This window comes from Gymnogyps californianus, chromosome 3 (assembly GCF_018139145.2).
Source record: "Gymnogyps californianus isolate 813 chromosome 3, ASM1813914v2, whole genome shotgun sequence".
Lineage (NCBI taxonomy): Eukaryota > Metazoa > Chordata > Aves > Accipitriformes > Cathartidae > Gymnogyps > Gymnogyps californianus.
The window spans coordinates 40,113,029-40,133,745 of NC_059473.1; the positions used below are offsets into that span (position 1 = coordinate 40,113,029).

General features: G+C 40.7%; 1 protein-coding gene across 1 annotated transcript in view; it reads left to right on the forward strand.

Annotated features, from left to right (window-relative positions):
* Window positions 1-5,435: 5,435 nt before the first annotated feature.
* ADSS2 (adenylosuccinate synthase 2) overlaps window positions 5,436-20,717 on the forward strand; it is a 39,320-nt gene continuing 24,038 nt past the window's right edge. The window contains exon 1 of the mRNA XM_050893572.1: window positions 5,436-5,603. Coding sequence (XP_050749529.1) covers window positions 5,436-5,603 — 168 coding nt within the window. The remainder of the gene's footprint in view (window positions 5,604-20,717) is intronic.

Consider the following 20,717-nt stretch of genomic DNA (forward strand, 5'->3'; position numbering starts at 1 on the left):
ACTTGCATGTAAAAAATGCACTGCTGTAAACTGCCAATGAAATTTCAAAAGTATCCCATATTGTCTTAACTGTTCTCCCACTAAATTCAAAATCTTGCTATTGTGGTGAAGTTTATGACTTTTTAAGTTCTTACCTTTTATCTTCTGCAGTACATACATCAGGAAATTCCCACTCAATAATGAAGTTCCTTCATATTCTAGATATATCTAACCAAAGAGTTGAAAACACTTGCTAGTGTGTGCAAATATATCAATTGTGACAACATATACAAATATTACTTTATAATATTCTTAATCTCATTTTTATCATGATAAAAAGATTAATGAATGTAACAAAAATCATTAAGGGAAATTTTAACTGGAAAAACTAATTTAAAAACAGTAATAACAAGCAACAAGCAGGGATCAATTACATTAGCACACTGTTCAAATAAAATTATGTATGTCCTAACTGTATAATGATTTCTCTTCCTCCTAAGCTAAGCTGACAGCATTCTGGAGAGTATGAAGTGCTACAGATGCCAACTGTGTCTGGCACAGTGATTCTTAAACTTTTTTTGACTACGGCGCTATCAACACTCAATATTTTTTGTGAGCCACTATACATCTTAGCATCAAATTAAAACAGGAAAATGCTCTAAAGATGCTGTAGAAAATCAGGAAGTAAAATTAACTTACCTTTTATTGAATGTTTTAATGAGATTAATGTGAGAAATTTCAACATTTTATTGTTTAACACAGTTCTGTAGGACACCTGCAGATTAGCTAACCATGGCCCACAGATCACTTTTCTGCAACCACTGTTTTAGTGTAGATAAGACCTCGGTGTAAAATATCTGAGTATTACATCATTGTCACAGGCAGAACCAATTTTAACAGAAAACTCGTACCATGGACCATATGCCTTGACATTTTGTATTGGGTTTGCGTGGCAAGGTTTTGGTAGTGGGGGGGCTACAGGGGTGGCTTCTGTGAGAAGCTGCTAGAAGCTTCCCCTATGTCTGATAAAGTTAATGCCAGCGGGTTCCAAGATGGACCCGCCGCTGGCCAAGGCCGAGCCCATCAGCGACAGCGGTAGCGCCTCTGGGATAACATATTTAAGAAGGGGAAAAGAAGTTACGGGGCAGTAGCAATTGCAGACGGAGAGAGAGGAGTGAGAAGATGTGAGAGAACAACCCTGCAGACACCAAGGTCAGTGAAGAAGGAGGGGGAGGAGGTACTCCAGGCGCTGGAGCAGAGATTCCCCTGCAGCCCGTGGTGAAGACCAGGGTGAGGCAGGCTGTCCCCCTGCAGCCCATGGAGGTGAACAGCGGAGCAGCTATCCACCTGCAGCCCATGGAGGGCCCCACAACAGAGCAGGTGGATGCCTGAAGGACGCTGTGACCCCGTGGGAAGCCCGTGCTGGAGCAGGCTCCTGGCAGGAGCTGCGGACCCGTGGAGAGAGGAGCCCACGCTGGAGCAGGTTTGCTGGCAGGACGTGTGACCCCGCGGGGGACCCACGCTGCAGCAGTCTGTTCCTGAAGGACTGCACCCTGTGGATGGGACCCACGCTGGAGCAGTTTGTGAAGAACAGCAGCCCATGGGAAAGACTCACATTGGAGAAGTTCGTGGAGGACTGTCTCCTGTGGGAGGGACCCCATGCTGGAGCAGGGGAAGAGTGTGAGGAGTCCTCCCCCTGAGGAGGAAGGAGCGGCAGAAACAACGTGTGATGAACTGACCCAAACCCCCATTCCCTGTCCCCCTGCGCCGCTCGGGGGGAGGAGGTAGAAAGTTCAGGAGTGAAGTTGAGCCCGGGAAGAAGGGAGGGGTGGGAGGAAGGTGTTTTAAGATTTGGTTTTATTTCTCATTATCCTGCTCTGATTTGACTAGTAATAATTTAAATTAATTTATCCCCAAGTCGAGTCTGTTTTGCCCCTGATGGTAATTGGTGAGTGATCTCCCTGTCCTTATCTCGACCCACAAGCCTTTTGTTATATTTTCTCTCCCCTGTCCAGTTGAGGAGGGGGAGTGATAGAGCGGCTTTGGTGGGCACCTGGCATCCAGCCAGCGTCAACCCACCACACATTTTCATTGCCAAGGGCTATTTATTCAATCTATACTTTTCCTGAAACTCAGAAATTGCTTACAATAGGAAAAGCAGTATCAGAAAAGTATTAACATCGTTCAGTAGTCCTTCAACGCAATAAGTACTAATAAGGAGAAAGAAATAGCACTCTATGACCCATCGGCCATGCTGAGCATTAGCTAATAGTCCAGTTGGCCTTCTTGCTTGTTACAGCATTTTCCCTTCATTCATGCTTACCCTTGATTTTCTGAACTACTGAAGTTCTTACCAAAATTCTCCTCTAAACTACTTTGTGTGTCAATTTTTTAAAAATACATAATCAGAATATGTGGGATACTTAATCAGAATAATTGAAAACATACAGATGTAACAATTCCACATATCTCTTCAATACATCTGAATGAAATGCAGATCTCACACTGCTTCCGTTCAGTGTTTATCTATTACAAATTCCTGTCTGAGTCTCTTGCAATTTATTGGGAGGCAGGAAATGCAGTCATATGAAAAGCCTGAATGTACCCAAATTAGAGTGAAATTTGTTATAAATGTAACCGCCTCAGTTCTTCACATCCAGTCAATAACATTGAACAATTCAGAAGACAATACAACCTAAACTTTAACAGTGTACACGTCTACCATGGGTTCAGTTTTACAAAGTCAATCCCATATACTAGCTTGCTAATGCCAGAAAAGGCAGTCACATTCCTTCACTCCTTGAACATAAACTCTTTCCACTTTGTGCTACCTCTAAATCCCCACCTGACCTCTCACAGAGCAGATTCAGCTTGCTCAAATAGCAAAAAAATTAATATAGTCCATACATGTTAGAGGAAAAAACCAGTACTGTAACATTGCATGGTCTTGCTGGTTTTCTTGCTTATAGTAAATGAACCAAAATAAGTGCAATTGGGAGTTTCTGCACAGTTTTATTCTAAGCTCTTACTTATACTACAGCAAATGCCTGTTTTTGACAAGGGGCATTAGACACCAGTCATGTTTGTACTTTGGTCAAGAGTTACCATGTTTTAGAACTATACTATAAATACAGTTAGTGAATCATGTCAATAAAGAGTATTTAATATCTTTTACAGTATTAGAATGAAAGCTTCCATTTAGTTTGCAAAGAAAAGGGGGTGGAGGAATGACGGACCCATAATACCATATATTAAATAAAAATTCTAAGCCTTGCAGTACCAATCAGTATTGATTAGCTTGATCTTCATTAAATACTTACAGGTTTTCTGGAAGTGAAGAGTTCATAGTTTTCTTCACTGGTTCTATACCTACCAAGAAAACATACCGAAACATAAATCTCAAAACTCTTCTACACTAAATAAAAATAGCAGAACAACGGATTCGTGTGCCTGAGACCTCCTTCGAAAGTGGCATTACACTAATACCACGTTGCTAGGACACCACCACGACGGGCACAAATTTATTCTGAGATTCAAGGGAATATTTGTGTTGGCAATGGTGAGGTGTTAATATGATTCACCTATACTGGAAAATCATAACCTGAAACATTAATCTAGACCATTGTTTGGGGAGCCACGAGATGATCTATGGCCTCAGAAGTGAGTGCACTAAAACAAAGTTTGCCATTCTGTCAGCAAGACTGGAGGAACTGACTTCAGCATCTCCTTGTGGCTTTTAGTGATTCCCCACAAGCTCTGTGCACTGATAGAGAAATCATGGCTACGTTTTTTTTAGCACAAGCAAACAAAAATATTAATACTATGGACTATACTGAATGTTTACGGAACTATTTGCTCTTTGAAGTGTATACACACAATTGCCTCATATCATTTGCAGTTGCTCAACATCTTTGTACTGAACTGACTACTTTGTCATAGCATCTCTTTGCACTGACATTCAGGATTTAGATATTTTCAGTTGTTTTTTAAAAAAATGTTCTCTGTCAACTTGGTATTTAATTTTCTGTTATATATCTTCCTAGATTTACAAGACACAGTTAAAACTTTTCTCCAGTGGCTTTTACAGATCCTCAAATTCTTGGTTAGAGTAAACCTGAAGGACTGAAGAAGCAACTAAAATCAAACTCTACAACCTGCCAGACAGCTGCAGATTGTGACTGCTCAGTGACTCAGGTTTGTGAATAGCTGTCTTAGCAATAATTACATCATTCAGATTTATGTCCTTTTAATAGCTACTTTACAAAAAAAAAAATCTTCCCCCAGGGGTGTTGATTCTGTGAAGCAGGAAAGAATGAAAACAGCCACTGAGACATCAGTTCCACTTCTAAACCCTCGAGTATGCATGATGAAGGCATTTCTCTGCTATGGGTTTTTTCCATTATTTTTTTTTCCTCATGAATAAGCCTGGGGCCGTGTTCCGGTGTCTCTGGAGAAAATGGCCTCTTCCATTTAGCCCCTGGTTCTACAAACACTAATTTACATTCTTATAATTAAGTCAGCAAAACCAACCACATAGGCAAAGCTGCGATAGACTGCAAACACACGTCTGCACGTTTGACATCTGTGACAGGTATGCCTTGCCCACCGCAGATGTAACGTGAGGGGAAACGGGGAGCCGCACCAGCACTGAGACCCCCAGGCTGGCAGGGGCCAGAGGCACCCACTGTGGTTCAAGGAGCGGTGCGGGGACACCTGTAGCACGTCGGGCCGCGGGCTGCTGCGTCCCAGAGAGCCACCTCCGGGGAACGGACACAGCATCTGGGGCCACCAAACCCAAGGCCGCAGCTTGAGTACATACTGAGCCGAGGCCAGACCCGACGCACAAAGGCAACCCCCCCCACGGCTCCCCTTAGCGCCCCTGGCACCCTCCTTCCACCTCCACAAGGCGCAGCCGCCATGCAGCCACACCAGGGCCAGCAACGCCCGGTGGAGCCCCACAGCCGCTCCTCCGCAGCCCGCCCCTACCCGGTCTCCAACCTACATGGGGCAACCGACAGGGAACCCGCCTGCCACAGGTGCGGCCCCCGAGGACTACGCGCCCCAGCATGCACTGCGCCCGGCTCCGCGCAGCGCCCTGCGCGGGGGAGGCCGCGCAGCACGCTGGGTAATGTAGTCCGGGCTGCGAGGCGCGGGGGAGCAGCGCAAAGGCGAGGAAGGAAAAAAGCCGCCGGGAGTGGCGACGGCGGCTCCGGTTTTCCGCGGCGGAGAGGGGCGGGGCGGAGAGGGGCGGGGCGGGGCGGGGCTGGGCTCCGCCTGAGGGCAGGGGTCTGCCCGGCGGGGGAGGCCGCGCTGGCGGGGCCGGTAGGCGGCGGCACCTGGACGCGGCAGCGGCACCACCGCCCGCCCGCCCGGCTGGGAGGAGAAGGCGGGGGAAGCGGAGCCGCCGCGCGCTGCCGCATGTGCCTGGAGCGGAGCCGGAGCGGGCAGCGCGAGCCATGGCGGAGCATGGCGCCCCGGCGCCCGCCATCCCCAACGGCGAGTGCGCTGCCCGCCTCCCCGGCAACAAGGTGACCGTCGTGCTGGGGGCCCAGTGGGGCGACGAGGGCAAAGGCAAGGTGGTGGACCTGCTGGCGCAGGACGCCGACATCGTCTGCAGGTGCCAGGTGAGGAGGCAGCCGGGGCGCGGAGGAGGCCGCGGGTGTCACCTTGAGGCGGGCGTCCCCGCCACCGGCCCCCCCCCCGGCCGCCCGCCCCGCCGCCCGGCTCCGCGCGGGCGCTTGTTCTCGCCGCTGTTCTCCCCCCGAGCGCCCGCCTCAGCGCAGGGCCGGGCGTCGGTGCCCGGTGAGGCGGCGGGGCTCCCGCCGGGCAGGGCGGGCTGCGGGGCAGCGAAGCCTTCCCCGGCGCGGCAGGACCCCCTGGCGAGAGCCCCGCGGCCGGGCTCTGCAGCCCTCCCGCTCCTCCTTTGTCCCCGTCCCGGCGCCGGGGGGGGGAGGAGGAGGAGGAGGAGGAAGGCGCCCTCCTTGCCGCCGAGAGCTGGCCTCCAGCAGGAGGAATGCGCCCGGGGTCGCGTCCTCCCCCTCAGGCCCGCCGCCGCAGCACTCTTTGTCTGGGGGGCGCCGGGAAGGGGCCGCGCTCGGCGGTTCCCGCAGCATCGCCGCTGGAAGCGGGGCGAGGAGCCCTCCCCGGCGGCGGCGTGGCCTAAGCCGCACCGCCTGCGAGCGTGCTCGCCGTCCCCTCTCGGAGGGGTGATGCTGGCCTCCGGCACGAAACCAGCAGTAGTTACAGGATGCACGTGAGGGTATACATGTAGTCCGCCACAACTTAGTCATCTTCAGATAAAATTGGCTTTTAAGAGAGTTGCCTGCCCTTGCTTCAAGATCATTGTTGTGTCAATGAAATCCCATCTTTCTCTGTTGATTTTTTTTTTTTTTTTAAAATTTTTCTTCTCGGTGTAGAGGCCTTATTCCAGCAAAAAAGCAAAAAAAGTGAGTCTAGCCTGCAAGCACAGTACTCTTAAATGCCCGCGTTAAAACAGCACAGATCTGAGGAGATGTTTTTCTTAACATTTCTAGTGTAGTAATTCTGTAGAGCACAACATAATGACCTAAAGCTATGTATGTTTTTTTCTTGAAGTTAAGAGATACAGCAGCATAAAATGCCTACAGCATACGCAGACTTCATGTAAGTGTCGTCATCTGTATGCTTTTGTTGAATGCACAAATTAAATTTGCTCTTAAATAAATATCTTTAGGAAGAGCGTACCATTTCCCAAAGAGTGCGAACACTGCAGCATTGTATTATCTAATGAGAACTGCACATAAAGCTGGTGTTTTCAAAACCAAGTCAGTTGCAAAGCTGACAAATCAAAAACTTTGAAGTTCAGAGACTTTAATTTCAAACTAAACAAACATATTTGTAAATAGCTGTTTTCGTGAATGAATTACTTTTTCCTATGTATCTTGGGTTTTGTTTTTTGTTTTTTTTTCTTTAAATAATAAAATTTGATCTGGTGTTGTGGCATGGTTTCCTGCCTTTGCGGGTTACACAACACGGTGGCTCGGTTTGTCCTTTACAACTTTGTTCTTGAAACTTGAAGGGCATCTAGGTGAGCGTGTATGTTTAATGCTAAGAAGTTTTGGTGGAGAGAGAGAGGCAGACAGTGCATTTTTGTGTGCACATGTTTTAGTGTGTTTGTTACTTCTTTTGAATCAGCTGGGTAAAGGATCAAGAAAAGGGAAGAATTATGACATTATCTCAGGCTTGAATTTCATGGCCAGTTCTGCCATTTCTATCAGCTTGTTGCTCCTGCTGAAGGAAGGAGTTTTTCTTCCTTCTTTCTTCCCTTTCCTGTTGATGGCTGTGCTCTCTGGGTCTCCTCCCGTGCGCTGACTCTGGCACTTGAACACTTCTGTAAGTTGATTTAACTCACTAAAATGGCAGGAAACTATTTTTTGTTGGATTTACTTTTTACTGTTTTAGTAAATAAAACTGAATTTAATTGGCTCAGAGGACCTTGATGAAAAGAGGAGCCCAGGACAGCATAAGCACAAAGAACAGTTTCTCAGAACGAGAGGGGAAAATAGGAATATTGTCTTTCAGTGGTACTGAGCTATTAAATCATCTTGCTGTGTACGCAAGCACATTCTAGATGTTTTTGTTACTGCTGGTAAATTAGAGTATGACACTTGTGCATTTCATAGTGGTACAAGTCCAGAAAGAAAGACTTTAACACACTTAGTCTGCCCCTTGTTAATATCAGCTTTCTGTAATTGGAGCTTCTGATTCTTATTTCACCGTTATACTCTTAATCATTCTAGGATGGTTCTTTCTATTCGTCATGCCACAGAGTTGCTAGAATGCCTGTGGATGAGATCAAGTATTTCTAGCATGTTCTTGTGAAAAATTTATTAGTACAACTATTTTCTTGGAGGACTTGGGAAGTTGTTGTAGCAGGTCTAAGATGTCTTGGAAACTTGCATTATATTTGCAGTGAAACTGGGAGCTCTAGTGTGGCTTTCATATCACTGTCCCTGGTTCTGTGCAGATGCAGAGCATAAAAATGGTCCTGTCCCAGAACCGAGAACTGACTGTCACTTACTTTTACAATGCCTGTAAAGGCATTGCAAGAAGTTGTACTCTGAAATCTATGGCCATACCTTCTTGTCTCCTAGGTAGTAGGTGTGCTAATGACTTCAGTCACTTGTTTAACTAGCAGACTATGGCATCTGGAATGAGGTGCTTGCTTAGGTACAATCAACTGAATAAATGTGTGAGGAAATAAGCTGTATTATGGCTCTACTTCTTCTAATACCACCCTCCAAAGTATTTTATCTTAGGTTTAGAGGTTGTTGAAAGGACTCTTGTGCTCAATGCAAGAGTGTGGGATTTTCTTTTCAGGAGATAGATTCACATTTATCAAAAGTAGTATTATGGTTTCAAAAATAACTGTTTGAAGAGACTAAACTAAAATTAAAATACATCCAGGGCTGCATGTATGTAGTTGCTAATGCAGCTGCACTGGCAACTATGATAGTTTCATGAGGGCACTACTAGTCCAGAGGGTTCAGATGCAGTTAATACAAACATGTCTACATGACAGGCAAAGTATGTACTTGTTCTTCCACTGTTAAATTTGAATTGGCCTTCATTTACCTCTAGGAGGTATCTGGTAAAATGATACTTTTGATAAAACAAGTGTATTGGTGAGACTTTTGCACTTAAACCTACATCTGGTCTTCAGTGGCTTACAGAACAAAGTCTGTTTACCTGCTATCACATAAATCTTAGTCCAGATGGTAAAATAGAGCAAGAATTGTTTTGAGATTCAGGAGCAGTTGCCATAAAACCTGTGCTTTTGTGTTTTGGTGGTTTTTTTTTTTTTTTTTGTATTGACATAGTTTCCCCTTAGTAAGCAGCTAGTCTTGCTGCCATTTAAAAGTATACATTGTATTTTTGTCAATTCCACCGGTAATGGAAAGTTAAAGGAGAACATTTGTTCTGATTAAGGGACTTCCTACCATTGCAGAATGCAACCAAATTAGGGAATTTAGTTACCAGAATTTAACTTGTTATTGAATATAGGAATGGCAAATTAAACACACAAATTATTTTAGATAATCATCTTATCAAAACAAATACAGTACCACAATATGTATCTCTTATATTAACACCACCCCCTCCACCCAATCTACCCATGTATGCAGTACAGCAAAAAACCGTAATGTCTGCACTGCATGATTCTGTTCTTATTTACTCATTTCATCACCAAATTTTTGGTTACTTCCTGTTCTTACTATTGGAGGTAGCTGATTTATTCAGAGTATATAATTCACACAGGTGAATAAGATTTCTAAGTCTTCAAATTATTTTTAAGCCATGCTCCCTATGCTAAAGAATCCTATTTTCCTGCTTCTTCAGTTCTATTGTACATCTTGTTACTACTTGAAAACAGAATTGGCACTTCTTACCAAATCTTCTCAGCTGATTTCAGTATGGTCTACCTGTGACTTACCATTACTGCTCTGCCTGCTGCGGGGTCACACGATTCCTACTCCTGAACTGCATGGTAATCGCAATGTGTGGATTCTTTGTATTCCCTTTTCCTCTTCTTCCCCCCAAACAACAGTGTGTATGGTGATGCCACTGTTGATCACTTGATATATGGCAATTACAGTGCAACAATTAGTGGAGAAGTTTTCAGTGTGCAGATGCTTGGGGTTAAGCAGTTACCGTTGATCAGCTGATAACTGCCGACTGAAGTCTTCAGACCAATGCTGCCCGATACCTCCCTATCACTAGTCTGTATATAGCCATTTTTTAAAAAAATTGGAATTTTATTATCTTCCATTCACCAAGCCCACTTTTTTTCTTTTCCTAAGTATTGTCATTTGAAAAGGTGTTTTAGTCTAGAGCCTTTGCAGGCCATGCAGAATTAGGAATAGCAGAATCAGTTGCTATAGCTATTGGTGCTTTTTTAGCTGCTCAGGCATTCGATACGTGATGTCTAGCTAGAGCTTGCCTTTTTTTTTTTTTTTTTTTTTTTTTAAGTGCTGGGTGCACTTTTGGACCTTGTAGTGGTTGGCGGCATGCCAATCATGTGCTCTGGTGAGGAAAGAGAGGTCAGTAAAATGAGTTCTTTGGCCTGCCCCATCAGTGAGTCATATGCTTTACAGACCTGCTTTAGAGCATCACTGACAGGTGATCTCTTGTTATTGTAAACAATCACACAATATCTAAATTATTTCAAACAGAAGAACAGTTGAAATCTGGTTTTCCAGTTCATAATGTTTGTACCATTAACAAAGGAGATCTTAGTAGCACTAAAGAGTAAATTACACCTTGATCTACTGGTTTCTTATTCTTTCAATCTTACCGTTACTACAAAAGCTTACTTTGGTTGGTTGGTTAAGATGCAGTACTCTATAGCAGCTTATTAAGATTTCAAATAAGTTTTTTTTTTTTATTTCTACTGTACTACCTCACACATTTGGAAGATGTTCTCTGTAAATATTCCTGAAGTCACTTTTTGTTTTTCATATCCTTTCTTAAATATTCTTGTGAAATGTAGCAAACATTGGTGGGATTTTGTGCACTGAAGCAGCATAGTGCTGGACCAATCTATGCTTTCAACATTTTTCTTGTTCCTTATCTGCCTGCATCACTTGATCTCTTTTATTTCTTAGAAATAGATTGGTCTTTATTCTGGACTTGGATAATGAATCCTGTTCCCTACCTAACATATATAGGCATTGCAACAGTATAAAGTTTTGCAGATCAGGTGAAACTAAGCCAAAACCAGCTCTAAAGAGTCTTTCTGAGTATTGTCTTTTAATAGCAGTTCCTCAGAGCAAGTTCTATCAGTATAGAGAAATGTATGGAGTTTTTTGAGATTAATAGACTTAACTAAAGTTAATGTTTTCTTTTATTTGTTAGGAGAAAACAGGTGAATGTGTAAAACATAATGTGCTTATTCTGCCTCAAACCACACTCTTAATCTTGTTCTGATGCAACAATTCTTGTACTACACATGCAAAAATTTCTGAAGTCTAGCCAAAGTTTTAGAAACTTGTGTGTAACATGATGGCTCCTGGAACTAAGTTTAGATCTTACAAACATGACTGGATTGTCAAGGAAGAAAATTACTAGCTGCTGGATGTTGTTTATACTGAAATCCAGGAGTAGGTTATACAGTAGAGTTTGTTAGCTGCTAATTCATTGGGGGCGGAGCAGGGAGAAAGCAAGAAATTAATCACAAAATCTGGGAAGTGAGAGAATGAATTAGTTATCAAAACCTTGATTTTTTAAATTATTTTTTTAAAGGGGTATGGTTTGCAATCTGAAGTTCAAAATAGATTTTTGGCAATATGTATTGAAATGAGAAGCCAATAGCATAGTAATTGCAAAGCTATGTCTAGTTAGGGTGCATCATGGGGGTTCAGATATGTCTCTTCGCTAGACTGATCAACTTTTTAAAGGTGTGTTCAGCGTTCCCAGAATCTGATTGTGGCAAGAAGGAGTCTTTCTTATGTCTCTTGTAAGTAATGGTATTATCCAGCTTTCTGGATTTTTTTTTTGACTTTTCATCTAAGAGTTAAATGAAAATGTTTACAACCATATGATGCCAAAGCAACATTGACTTACTTCTTGCCCAACTTGGCAGTCACTTGTGTAGCTAGCTCAGAAACAACAGTGGTTGCCCTGAGCTAAAAATGAATGCTGGAATGTGGTAGCAATAAAAGTAAACTGTAGAAAAAATTATGCACACACACATCTGATGGGGAGAGTTGAAAGGAGTGTATGGCTTCTTCCTTAACGTAGCATGAGATAACATCTCTTTAAACTAGACAACTAATTTCTATTCTAGAGGAGATAACTTGGAAGACTTCTTTGCTCTACCCTGAGGCATCATATTTTAGAGACAGACAACTTGGCATGATCACGTCATAAGAAAAGGCAGTGATTGTCATTGTAGACTTTTTGGGTAGATAGTTCTCCTAAATGCATATGTCAGTATTTCAGAGCTGCTTTAAATACTTTTGTATTTAGTATCAGTATAGAGAGCCATTTGCAATATGCTTTTAATAGTAATTTCAGTCTGCTTTTCTAATAAATCTTTTTTTCCCTATGCACCTCCACTGTTAGGTAAAGTTGCAGTAATGTAGACCAGTCTTAGCAGTTATGAGAGTACTGCTGTAGGTGAGGTATCAGGGTTTGAACTGCTCTCTTGTCTTGATGTGTTCAAAACAGATTTAACTGTTCTGGTTATTATACTAACGTCTAGTCTGTCCTTGATGAATGAAGATATGCTCTGAAAATAAAATGCATATTTTCAACTTATGTAGATCTAAAATGGAGAAAGATATGCTGTTGTTCCTCCATCTTAGTTTCAAATGCATTATATTTTTATGTGTTCCTGCAGTGATTTCTTACTTGCATGTTCTACTTATGTATGTAGACATGCCTCGTACTTAAGCGTACGCTTCCCTGGCTAGCACACATGGCACACATTTACTCTTGCTCTTTGTGCCCTACATAAAGGTTTTAAAAAGACTCTGCTTTCCTTTTTGATTTTGCTGATTATCCAAGTTGGTATGTTAATGTTTCCTATTAGACTGTTTGCACTTTTTTCAAAAAAAGGAAGGGAAAAACCCAAAGTTCGAAGCTAAAATGAATTTGAGAGTCTTTCAGTGAATGATGGATATATTAAGTGTGTACATTTTTCCTGGAAGAATCCCATGTGCCAGGAAAATGGAAGAACTGCAGATCCCTCTCCTTTAAACTGGAAGGACAAGCAGTCAAGTCCTTCAGCAGGGGAACTGCTGAAACGATTTACCTTTTCAGGTAAATCAGTGAGATTGTCTGCAAACCCAGGAGCATGGAACTTGTCTGAGCAGACTCACCAGAGGAAAAAAGTTCTGGTTCAGGATTTCTCTATAAGCATTTGAGTATGGCTTTGTATCATTTTCAGAGTCTTTTTGGAAAATGGCAGTCCATGCTTCCTCAATCATTGGCTTCACTTAGCTTCAGATGAGCTCTTAAGTTAGCAGGCATTGCATATAAAACATACTGGAGCTTGTAACTCCCAGTTTCCTGGTTTTTTTGGTTTTGGTTTTTTTTTTTTTTAGTTTTAAAATTTTTATGTGCTTGGTAAACATTAATGTTGTTGAAGTATATTTTTGAAAAGCCAAATAAGTTGTTCTTGAATAAATGACTTCTTAGGAAACATTCTGGTTGTACCTTCATATTTAGCAAAACCCAAAACAAACCCCCAGGCAGTGGTTATTTCAACTTCAGTGTTCTGTTACCTGAGTTTTGGTAGTGGCTGTTTAAGCACTGTAAGCCTGAAGTCTTACCTGATAAACTTTCTTGCACTATTTTAATTCAGCAAGAAAATAATCTTTTTGTCTAAAAAGAGCATCTCTCTTTAATCCTGACAATAAAGGTAATGATGCAAAAAGGTTGGTGAAGTAGTCATCAATTAGACTTTCTGAAGACAGGCCTAAGTCATTACGATTTTGTCAAATTAGCTTCATTAAATTATCAAGACTCTGCCGTAACTCCAAAAAAGATTGGTTCTTATTTGTCCAGTGAATCGGCTCAATACATGAATGTTCCTTGGGGGGTTTTGACTAGTACAGCAATGCAGTTCCAGAAGAAAAATTGCTGTTAAATATTATTATGAATGCTCCTTCTCCATGCTTCATACATGATTTGGAAGCTGTTCTGGAGGGACAGAATGGAACAAGCTAAAGAGCTGTCGTGCTATGGGAAGGTTCAAAGTGAGAAGACTTGTCTTGCTTCGAGGTTGTTTATACATTCTTTTGAGTTTACCAGTTTGGCTCCAGAATACACCCTTCTAAGAGTTACAGTTCTGAAAATTGTTTAAGTCTTCAGAGCTATAAGGAAAAAAAATCATAAAACTGTAGTCACATACTTGCATTAATATTGTTGCTAGTTCTATTCAGTTCTTTACCCAAAATACTTTAGCTGGCAGTTAAGATATTTAGAAGCTATAGAATGCAGGAGAAAATAAGCCATTTTGCATAGATAGGGGAACCGCTGAAACGATTTACCTTAAAATTACCATACATGTCCTATTAGAAATACTGTTCAGTCAATATGTTTAAAATGTAGTCCTCTTATACTATTGATTAGTCTTCAATATGTTTTCCAGTGATACTGTCTGGACCATGGTACAGTATTGTGGTAACTGGTGTGTTTGTGTCAAGTGCATGAGTGTATTGTTTGTGGTAAGTATTGCCTTCTAGTGCTTTGATAGTGTTTTTTGGCTAGCAGGAGTCACTTGTTTGATTTATTGAAATTTCAAGCTTGTTTCCAGTAGAATGTCAACTAGCAGATAATGACTTTTTTCCTTCCAAATTAGTATTTTCAGGCACTCAGAACTATTGCAAAAAGGGTGTTTCCTAAGAATGTTTATCAAATGGCGCCCAGATGTGCAATACTTACAGCTGCCTTTGCTATCTTATGCCCCCTCTGTGCACATGTAACTGATTCTGTTCACATTTGCCAGGATAGGTATGTTTTAGAATAATATCTTGTCTTGTGTGTAGTACTGACCAGCCTATCTCAACTGAATATATGGATGCAGATTCTTGGGTGTGGTGCTTACACTGAGAAGGATTTTTAGGCTACTTAATCTTCTTAGTAAGCTGAAGGAAAAACCCTATATTTTTTTGTTTGCTTGCTTTAAAAAAATAATAATATCTCTGAGCAGTTTACCACCGTAAAAGGAATATTTCAAAAGTGGTATTTCATAGGAATGTTTTTTGGAATGAGGCTTCTAGAAAGCGGGTAAATATGGGGTTTTGTTATCAGGATTGCTCTCATTCTAACAGTACTTGTGTGATAATTTGTCTGTTAGTATGCACCTTTCTGTCAGAGTCCTGTATACTTAGCTGGTCTATGTGTTGAATAGCTTGGATATTTCAAGATTACCAGCTAGTGGTCAGGGATCATATGCTTTTTCAAGCAAGTGATTTAAGCATACTGCACCAGTAAAATTGGAATAATGCCTTTTTTAAAAAGCTTATGCATTTAGTTATCTTACAACAGGTTTTGCTTAAAATATTATAGATTGGGTAATGATCTTGTGCCTGATCTTACTTTCATTATTCCACTTAATGACTTAAAATACTCTAAAATAATAGTATAATTTAATAGTGCCAGGATCATGAAAGGAGAAAAAAGGCTAGTGTGTCTTAATAGGATTTTAAATTGGTTCACGCTTGTTGTTCATGATGACTTTCACACTGCGTCTCCAAATGAATGGAAAGAAATTTTTTCATTCCAATCCAACTGGCACCCTTTTGAGCTGGATATGTGCAGAAGTTTAAAAAAACCAACACAACAAAATAATAACCAAACCACCCCCCAAAAAACCAAACCAACTCCTCTTTAAATAAGGAGAACTAGGAAACTTTCACGGCCAAGGTGTTTTTTGGTTTGGTTTGTTTCTTTTTACATCAAGGCTATTATTAAAACAGCTGTTTCTAAGATGCCCAATGTCATAATTCCATGAATTGTTTGAACTGCTATTGTTGGGGAAAAAAATAGGTGTTTGGTCCTCCCTTCACTTTGAGCAAGCTTGTGTTTTCCCCTGTTATCAGCACAAGCGTTCAGTGTGACCTGGTGCCAGTTACTCCTTCAGCATTGCTGGCAGCAGTGTGGGTAGCAACTGGTAATCTGAAAACTGGAGACTGGGTCCAACCACGAAACCAACCACCCTAACTTTGGTGTGTTGTTTCAAAGTCTTGAGCAACAATAGTGGGCCTAGGTATTGACTACAGGGGAAAGTCAAAAGTTAAGGAAGGACAACATTGTATTTGTATTACTTTGTATTACAAAGTTAATACTCCTGGCAGTTGAAAAGTTGGGGAGATTCAATTAGAGAGACAATTTAACATTGTAATTTGGTAAAGCTGTGGGCTGCTGAAAGGGCTGATCCCTTGGTCACCAAAGAATCCTTAGGGAGAGGAGAGAGAACTGTTCCAAATACTGTGTTGAAAGATATGAGGAGAAAAAATAGTGCAAGGAAAAGGAGAAAGGACAAACAAACAGAATGCTTTTAACTTTTTTTTTAATCTACCTCAAAATACAGTGCTAAGAAGATTGCTGACTTCTGAAAATCTGATTTTGGAAACCTCAGAGTATGCTAAAACTGCAATTCTGTGCCTTAATAGAGATGCACAAGTAAATGGTGCTATATCTAAGAAAAGTATGCTTGAAACTTCAGGAGTAGTAAGCCTGTGTTAGCCTCTTGATAGGAGTATAGTGTGTTGTTACTGGTTCTTATTGCTCTTTGTTTTGGGTAGATGCTTTGTTGCTAGATGGAGAATCTGTTTTATGTTCTGTTCTTTAGCAAGGCATACGCCTATTTTTTCCTATATACTCAGTTTTCTGTGATGAAATCAGCCCAAGTTCAGAGGCTGTTTTCTAATGTAAAGAAAACCTAAAGAGAAATGGTTTGGCTTCTTTTTTTTTTTTTTTCCCCAAATAGTGCTCTCTCTTCTAAGTGAGCTTTATTAGAACTAAAGGGAGAAGATAATTTATATTCTTACCTAAATAGCCTAGTAATAACCTTATCTAGAGAGATATTTCAGTGTTAAATAGGCAAAAGTTAAGCATTATGCATGTTAAATTTATGAAGTGCTTAGTCTGTGGTGTAGTATTAACAAGAACTGATTTTTTTTCCAACCATTTCCAACAATATACTTCCAGTTCACAGTATTTGAATGCTAGGTGATGCAGCCTTTTGGGCAGTAAACACCTGTTTTTCTGTTGTGTTTGTTCTCTGCCCTTGTGTCCTTGGTATGTTTCAGGGATGATACTGTACTAAGAAAATTTTCAGGTAACTAGCAGATACCTTTTGGCATGACTTCCAGAATAAAAAGACTTGAAATAAAAAAATGTTGGGATATTCTAGATTGTGTCTATTGAAATGAGAAGCTCATGGCGTGTAAGAATTCTGCTGTATGTATCCAAACTTGAAGGATGTGCACAGGGGTATACTTAAGTATGCAAAAAACAATTTATCTCCTCTGTGGTAATTGTATGTTTAAGAAAATAATATACACAGTTGTTGGTAGGATAAAAATCAGAATTAATTTTCAGTGATTAATGTTTAGAGTATTATGAATTTTTTATTATTTTTAAAATTATAATTTTTTTCTTAATAGCCGTTTAAACTGACAGACAGGAGGTTTGGGGAGGAGAGAGGAAAAAGATTCTTAAATGACTTTTGAGAGAGACAGTCTTAGGTTCAAAATTTTGATTTTGCTGTTCTGGCAGATGATCTGAGGGTTTACAATACTGTATCTGATATTGTAACATCCTGTGAGATGCAGCAGTGAAAAAAGAAAAAAAAATCACAAAAATGTTTTTAGGAAGCACTTAAAGAAACAAGTGGGGGTTTTTGTGTGTGTGGTTGGTTTGTTTTGTTTTTTTTTTTTTTTACTTCTTAATAATGTTAGATGAGTGGGGTTAGACAACTCTTAAAACAGCTGTATCAGAGCATGGAAACCATGGAAGCAGAGGGAGAGAACACAAAACTTTATGAAGAAGGTTCAGTGGGTTTGTGTTTAGCAGGTACTTGGACCTTGAAAGCTCTCTTCTAGTCCCACCTATACTGCCTATCCTGAACTGTTTTTTTTTCGTCTTCTGCAAGTTTGACTTACCTAAAAATTGCTAAAAGGATCTTTCTTTTTTTCTTAAAAGGGCTTTCTTGCTTGTACTTTGCATTAGGTATTTGTGTCTGCTGTCTTTCAGAAAGTGTCTTTTGCATAATTTTGGAATAAAATATTGCATTGCAATACCAAGCAAGTAAAGTCTTGAGTCTGTTAGACGTTCCTGACTATGTCATGCTATTTCATCTTATTGATTACCTTTCTTCTTAATTTTTTTTATTTCTTTTTAAAACTGCATGATATTATTTCTCTTACTCTGGCAAAGCCAGCTCTGCCTTGGCTGCCTGACCTCCTCCACAGCCTGCGTTCTGACTTCTGGAGGGGCTTCCTCTGCTACCATTCTGCAGAATGGGAAGAAAGCATCCCAGTGAAGAAGTTCTTTCTTCTGAGTGCCACTGGTGCCTTCTTGTACCTCTCCTGTATAAGTCATCTTTCCCCCTCTCAATCCTTGTGTGCAATCCATCTGTTTGTAGCTGAATCCAGAGTTGCCTTGCCCTAATGAGTGAGTATGTTGACTGTGGCACACTTCCTGGCTCAGCTGAAGGAAATCTTGCAGTTGTGCAGGGAGAAAGGGAAAAGGAGTCACTGCTACGTGCACGTAGTGTATTCCAGACTGAGCAAGAGCATCTTCTGGTCTTGCTGCACACTTGGCCTCTCTGTCTACGTTGGCCTAAGGTAGGTGTTTCAGTTTTCACGTGGCTGGGAGAGAACTCTTGTAGTTTGGGTACCTAGAAGCTTACTGAGATACGGTAGACTGATTACTATATTTAGTTAACTAGGGGGTATTGCCAGCCTCAAGAAATGACATTTATGTCTTAATTTCCCTCTGGCAAAAGCTTTATACAATGTATTGAAGATCATTTGAGCATGAACTTTGTTTAACTAATAGTGAAAATAAATTCCACAGTTAGTTCTCCATTAATAATGTTTAAACATTTGAATCAAAGGAGTGTTAGCTTGAATGACCTAACTGGTCCCATTTGGTTTAGTGTGATGAGGGAGGAGGAGTGAGAAATCCAGATGGAAAGCACTGAAGCCAGGATTGACTTCATCAATTTATACCTTGAATTATGCCCAGAGGCAATAGTTGCCTACGTTATGAAGATGTTGGCATTATCATCAATTTCTGGAGGAGGGAAAAAAAACCCCAAACCCCGTAACCTAACAATAACCCACCCCACCACCACTAGAACTCTGAGTTCAGGTTTCTGTAATTAGAATTGTTTACCAAACCCGTGTTGTGCAATGTCTGAGCACACAACATGTGTACACTTTACTGCTAGTTCACTGTAAGTGTACAGTGTGAACTGTTCTTTTAATATATTACAGTTCCTAACTGTGTAACTGTACACTTGCACTTCTGCAGTTAGGGTAGAGCTTACCTGTAAATCAACAGCAGAATTTTGAAAACTGAATTCATGAAATGCTGTTGGTTTAATGCTCTCCTAAAATATGGTTTGAAATTAAAAATATTTTTCAAAATGACACATTTTGGCAGAATGACATCCAAAGCAGGATGGGGACTGACTTAATGTTCTACCAGACAGCTGCTATCAATAGCACTTTTGGGATTGAATCTTTTCATGTTGTAGGCATCATAATATTATAAACAACTAAATTCTGAGATTCAAATTTGAGTCTAATCTCAAAACAAGCATTTGGAAACCTTGAGGTATTAGTACGGCCTAAGAGTGTGTTCAGATGGCGATTCATTACATATAATGTCAAGTTTTCTACTTCAGTCTCTAGCAAAATCCCTTAAAGTATAACTGCTCACAGTAAACATGCAGAAGTATATATAACTAGCTTGCTTTTAGATGAGGTATAAGCTGTGCTGTGCGTGTAGTTCAGGATTTAAAAGGTAAGATGCCATTTTTATTCTGTCAGCCATGGGGTATTTTTCAGTGAGCATGGAATCAACACCCCTTACCATCACTCAGCAGTGCAAGGGAGAAATCTTGACACCACCAAAAACCAGCAGCTATGTTCTCATGATTAACAGAGTCTGAGTCTGCGTTGCCGTACACCTTACTCAAGCAGACGTGACCGCTGAACTTTAAGTTACCACGTCTGAATGGCTTGGCAAACTTTTAAGAGTATGAATTTGTTGTTAATCATGATCTAATCTCTACAATGGTCAATTTTTCTTTCTCCTTATTTGACATTCATGATGCTAGAAAACCTTTTTTTTTTAAATAAATTGAGAAGCAAAACATGAAATTAAATCATCCAGTTAGTAGGGGATTTCAAATGAATAGTCATTCACTCGTCATTCACTAATCTTAGTGTTGTTTATGGGTTAGTCCAGTTTATTTATGCTGCAGTGGGAGAGTTTGGACTCGTCTTCCCATTTGTAAATTACTACTACCTCAGTACTTCAGTGTTGTACTTAGACCTATTTATTTAATTTTCATTTAAACCACTTCAGTGCTCATGTTAAATTTGTCTAGACTGATATTATCAGTGGATCTAATAGAAAGGAATAATTTGAAGGAATCTGATGAGGAAGAAAGTAACTACCACTTTCAGCAGATGTACTTGACTATAAATGCTACTTTAGTACATAACTGTTCTTTCTTCCCCCAGAAAGGTTTTACTTAGGTTCTCAAACACCGAGTAAGAAAAGACATTGGCTTTCTACTAAAAAAAAGCTTGTATGTTTTATGTATGTATATAACTTAATAGTTCTTAGAACATTATCTAGTTTTGGAGTAACTTGCTGTAGCTCAGGAGTATCAGCATTGCGTTTCAAAAATAGTTGTAAATGATCTGCCTGCTAATGTAGCTCGTTAACATCCTTTTAAATCAAAGATACAACTGTAGAGTTGGTAGACCGCTAAATAATCTTTCTTAACAGCTACTGTTGAGTAGAAAGGATGGGAGGAGGAAGGTTATTCCTGAACATTTATTGTTTTCTTAAAAGAATAAACTTGAAAGGCTTGCTTTATTTATGCATTCAATATGTTTCACATGTTGTGAATTGAAAATTTGGCATTCTCTGATTAAGTCAGATCATTTGCAGTGAAAACCATCTGCATCCAGAAATCTTTGCAACTTCCTCAAGGTACTGTTCAC